Below are 5161 nucleotides of genomic sequence, written 5' to 3'. Positions count from 1 at the left end.
GATGAAATCACTACGTTTTGGTTTAATCTGTGCATCATCGATTGGAAAGTGAAATCTGAAATGCCCCACGACTTCGCCATGTACGAGCGTGTTTTCAAGCCCGTTGTAAGGAAGACGGACTTGATGCAAGCTCTGCATGTTGTGTTCAGCTTTAAAACATCGCATCATGTCTCTTTCGGCGGTCACAATTGGCTGATTGGCCGATGTTGGCTCAGGCAGCGCCTCATTTCCTCAGCCTGTCAGTGTCCAGTGTTAGGGTTGAGAGGGAATTCTCGAAGCCCAGGGTCATATTAACAGGAAAGAAAGAATGCGGATCAAGGAGGAGAACCTGGGCAAGTACAGTTCGCTGCAATATGAAGGACCCACTGGACTGGGCGGTGGCTGGCGTAGGCGCTGCAAGCGCTCTGGGCAATTCCATTCTGCATCGAAAGGAGGACGCTCACTCGGGGCTCAGCACAAACTGATAAGCGCGTTGCGCTTTAGCTGAGCCCCGAGTGAGCGTCCTCCCCTCGAAACAGAATGGAATTGTCCGAAGCGCTCGCAGCGCCCCCGCCAGCCACCGCCTCGGACACACGCTCCCAGTGGGTCTTTCATATTGCAGTGCACTGTACATGTGTGTGTACTGTAATGAAATCACGTAATCCTGATGTACAGAAGGTGAAGTTCTATCTTTATTGCGCATAGGCTTCATATCTGACTTGTTTGTACTTCTAGGTTTTTTTCTTGTTTCTTTTAGTTTCACAGATTTGCCAAATGAAGTGTCATTTCTTTTTCAATGTATCTGTGCCGTTACTATGAGTGATCACAAATATCAGAGCTACGTACAAGGATCATCTGATCCGGTGTCCGTTAGTGTTTATTTTATATTCACCGAAAACAGCCGATAAACTTTTGTGGGCATAAATATATGCCTAAAAGAAACGAAAATTGTATCTGAAAATAAACACCGAAAAAGGTATGCCGAATTTTGAAAAAAATAGAAACCGAAAACGCTGAACCCTAGTGATAACCAGTTATGTATTTAGAAAATGTGATCTTACTTAGTCATACATGCTGAGGATGCTATCTTGTAGTAGCTGTTTGTTTTCTCACAGCTGTGATAAAAAGGAGTGAATTATATATATTTCAGTGTAGTTCAGTGTGATGGTGAGTGCAAAGGAGTGAATTAAATATATATTGCAGTGTAGTTCAGTGTGATGGTGAGTGCAATAATAAAGTGATCTTGTATAATTTTTTTTGTCAATGAGTACAATGTCGTGTTAAGGCACATATTTATGTTTAGCGTACTGTGTTCCAATTCAGGCTTCATTTTTAGCAGCCTGTAATACTTTAAATCTCCAACTTTACTTCTGAATTTGTCTAGTCAGGAGCTGAATTTGCAGCTCCTGCTGAGCAATCAGCAACCGCCTTTCTTCTGTTGCTGCCCTCCTTTCCTCCATCTGAATCTTTCGCTCTTCTGCCTGGAACTGCCGCTCCTCGGCCTGTGCCCGCCTTTCTTCCGCCAGAGCCTGCCGTGCTTCAGCGCGGTCCTTTGCATCTTCTTGGTACTTGAGTTGCTCCAACGACATTTGCATCTCTCTCAGCGCCATGTCCCTTTCTTCAAGGGCGAAACGCCTATCTTCTCTTGCGAGTTCCTGCTCTGACCGGCGCTCAAGAAAGTCCATCTCGGACGATTGCTGCCTTCTTTTTCCTGTGTTAAAAAATACTGTGTCAACAATATGATACAGGGGTATATTCTACTGTGTAGTTGTCACTGCTTTGCGATGCCACCAGAAATGCCATTTCTAAGCTGGAGGTAGAAAGCCTGGCTTTGTATCTTCAGTTTTTTATTGCTATTGCTAGTTTAACAAGCAATATGGGAAGGTATGCTAGCCAATGACATGTATAAGTGGCTTTTTGGTCCCTTTCATGATACTAAAGCTACTGGTGACATTACGCACTGTAATTTGAACTCTGTTTCCTCACTTACGCCTGGCACCTGAAGATCTGGACGCCGGTGTAGGTGGCACGTTCTCATCAGTACCTGCACCATTTGGGGCATTATCAGGGCTCCTGACAGGCTGGGAGGGGGCTACGAAGTCCTCTTCTTCCTCTCTCTCTGGATTTTCCATGTAAGCCTGCATGAGGAGGTTCAGTGCTGGCGAACCCTCCTCACCAAGATCTGGGGATGCTAGAAAGAAAACAGTAAAATGAAATAAATCTGTAGCATTTCTGCTTCATATTTTATATAGCCGGCCAAGTAAGGCTGCCTCTCGGCCACTCAGGAGAGGTGTTGTAAGGCGAGGGATTAAAATATATTTGAGTATCTCGGCTGTATAGGCTGGTAAATAACTGAAGAAGGAGCGAGCAAGAGTGAAGTGGGAGCTCAAGCATTTTGCTGGGACTGCCTCTCCCCCCTCCCCATCATACAGCATTTTGTCATGGGCAGGCGCCCCCCCCCCCCCCCCTTGAAATAAAATCTTGGCTACGTGCCTATTGTGTCGTCCTCATCCAAATGGCTTCCCAGAAACCTCAGTGTGACCATTAATAGTTTGCTAAGAGGCTTTGCTTCTTCACCACCTTTTCAGGAAACGTTGGCTGCCATCCAGAAGCTTCTAGGAGAAGTACTTTCTTAACCCCATTTGTGTTATGTTTGCACCTGCTTCATTCTGCTAAAGTTCACTCTCTGAAATGCGTAACTAAGTAAAGACAGGAATGAGTTGCAATCAACTTTCATTTCCTGCTAGAATAAGGTGTGTTATTACCATACTGTTCTGGTTCTTCATCTGCATCGACCGTCGACACTGACGGCACTGGCAAGGGGGCGGTGCGGGCCACGGCTGCATCCCTTGCTGCCTTTGCTGCTCGCACCTGGGCAGCAGCTGAAGATTGTGGCCTGCGCTTGCAGGCGGCTGCTCCTGAGCGCCCCTTCCTTGGTGCAGTCTTCGGTCTATGTCCAAACTCCCGTGCAAGGTCAAATATCTCCTGGAGCAGCCGGTCTTTTTCTGCATACTGCTCCTCCGTCCCAGACCTAATGAAATGGATGATTTAAAATATTGATTTCTTCTGTGTTACTCAGCATTGTCACTCTCACTGTACTGGGTTGAATCACTAAAGAATAATCCGCACAAAAAAAATGAAACTCTCAGCTAAGTAAAGCTGATTCCGTCAGCTATTTACCCCGACAATAATGGAACTTAGGAGTGATTGGGTTTCATTTGGGTGTAATAAAATTCTTGAAAATATCTATCAAATGTCTATTCAGTGAGCCCACATTTGTTGAAGGAATGCAATGCATAAGAAATCTTAAGTTTAACATCAAGATTTCTTATGCATTGAATTGAATGATGCTTGTGCCTTCCATGGAGGAACATGCCCCATGTTCAAAATCTCTCAAGAAAGCATAATTGTACGATTTGTGTACCCTCCTACTCCCCTTTTCTTTTTAGATAGCTTACACTTCTTGATTCCAATTCATATTTTAGTTGCATCTGGTGCATTTGATCATTAAAATTCAACCAAAGTTAAGATGCAGGCTATGTCGCTCACAGGGTATTAGGAAAGCTGACACCCTTGTCATAGTACTGAACAAATATAAACGGTTGCCCGTGCTTGCCTGCATGTAGGGAAGTGGGTGATATGATGAAAACATTTGCTACAAGTTAGGCAGCTCTCTCATTCGATCTTTTTATGTGCTCTTCCTTACAGCTGGGTTACCCAAAACCATGCCGCACTTTTCCAGCCGGGCTTGGTGGTCTATGCTCTGAAATATTTGCGAGGAAGGCTTTTCTTACGCGCGAACGGCCCGCGCGAACGGCACGCGCGTACACGTGTAATCCGGCGCCCATGCCGACACACACAGGCCCGCCGCACGCACTAACGCAAGCGCACACGCAAGCGCACAGGCACCTTCTAGCGTGCACTGAAAAGGAGAGACAAAAATGCAACACTTACTTTCGCAAATTGGCTGTGTCCTGTTGTCGGAAGTAGCCCAGCAGCAGGTCCACACGGTCCCGGATTGCCCGAATTGTGAAGACCCGTGTTAGGGCCACTAGAAGATTGCTATAGACAAGAGTCCAGCCTTCGGGTGACGCAAAAGGGTTCGCAGCTCGAACCTCGCGGAGAAGGCAGAGGTCTTCGTCGACTGTGAACCGCAGCCTCTGGGTTGCCGGCATGGTCCGTTGTTTCGCGGGGGCATCGGACGCAGCCATCTTGTCGTGGAGAGCGGAAGAGCGGAACTGGCTTCCCACCCCGCTCTGCGCCGTCGAGAGCGGAACGTACGCTCCCTGCGGTAACTACGCTCAAACTCAGAGCGGGCCGCGCATGCGCAGTGGCGACTCCGCTCTCCGCAGAGCGGACCGGGCGCACGAAAACGGTCTACTATAACTCTCTAATAACTCTAATGTCCGCTCAAGCTGTAGTATCCCCCTCGAAAAGGCTTCAACGTCCCGTGCACATCAAGCGCGCACGACCTGTCAAAGCACGGTGGAAGGCATAAAGCGCGTGCTGAAGGCTGGATGTTTGCGAGCCACGCCATGCCGTTCTCACCTTGTCAGTGACTATAGTGACATCATTAAAGCGGTACAGAAACGAAAATTGAAATATTCGAATTTCGTTCGGGAATAAGTCAAGGACAGCGGATAATGCCAGTAAATAATAATCGCACGTTTGTATTTTGAACGACTTGATATATTTTTCGTTCCGAACGGGGTACTCGAGCAAGCGCTCCAAGAGAAGCGAACGGAGAGCGTGATGCGTCATGGGATATCCGGCGCAAACAAAAACAGAAACAAAGGATTCCCCGCATTTGTGACATAGCAAGGCTGGCGTGGTTATGAGCTTTGCCCTTGGTTGGGGTTGTCAGCGTTGTGGTGCAGACTTTTTCGTAGTTCAACTACTCTACTCAAACTACTGTAGTTTAATTACTTTTCCGAGTAACTTGGTAACTTTCAATTACAATGTGATTTGGGTAATTAGTAGTTTAATTTAACTACTTTTTTCAGGTAACTTCTACTCAAATTACTAACTACTTTCAATATCTAGTGCTCATTTTGCTCGTCACGAAAGTTTGAGCGCAGAAATAAATAAGACGCCGGCAGATGAAGTGGCATTCCCGAAAAAGGGGCCTCCTCACATTCCGTTCCCCCCGCACTTATACTCGGCAACCGTGCAAACTGCATCA

The 5161-nt window shown here is 46.7% G+C and overlaps 1 protein-coding gene across 1 annotated transcript; it reads right to left on the bottom strand.

Annotated features, from left to right (window-relative positions):
- Nucleotides 1-1325: 1325 nt before the first annotated feature.
- On the bottom strand, nucleotides 1326-4190 carry LOC115325681 (caldesmon). Its single transcript, XM_029986391.4, has 4 exons — nucleotides 3934-4190; nucleotides 2745-3013; nucleotides 1970-2170; nucleotides 1326-1690 (listed from the first exon to the last, which is right to left on the bottom strand). The coding sequence occupies exons 1-4, from the start codon at nucleotides 4188-4190 to the stop codon at nucleotides 1344-1346; spliced, it is 1074 nt and encodes a 357-aa protein (XP_029842251.2). The 3' UTR covers nucleotides 1326-1343.
- Nucleotides 4191-5161: the final 971 nt, after the last annotated feature.

This window comes from Ixodes scapularis, unplaced genomic scaffold (genome assembly GCF_016920785.2).
Source record: "Ixodes scapularis isolate PalLabHiFi unplaced genomic scaffold, ASM1692078v2 ptg000800l_1__unscaffolded, whole genome shotgun sequence".
Taxonomy (NCBI): Eukaryota; Metazoa; Arthropoda; class Arachnida; order Ixodida; family Ixodidae; genus Ixodes; species Ixodes scapularis.
Note: the sequence above shows the minus strand (reverse complement) of the source record. Positions and strands in the feature narration are given on the sequence as shown.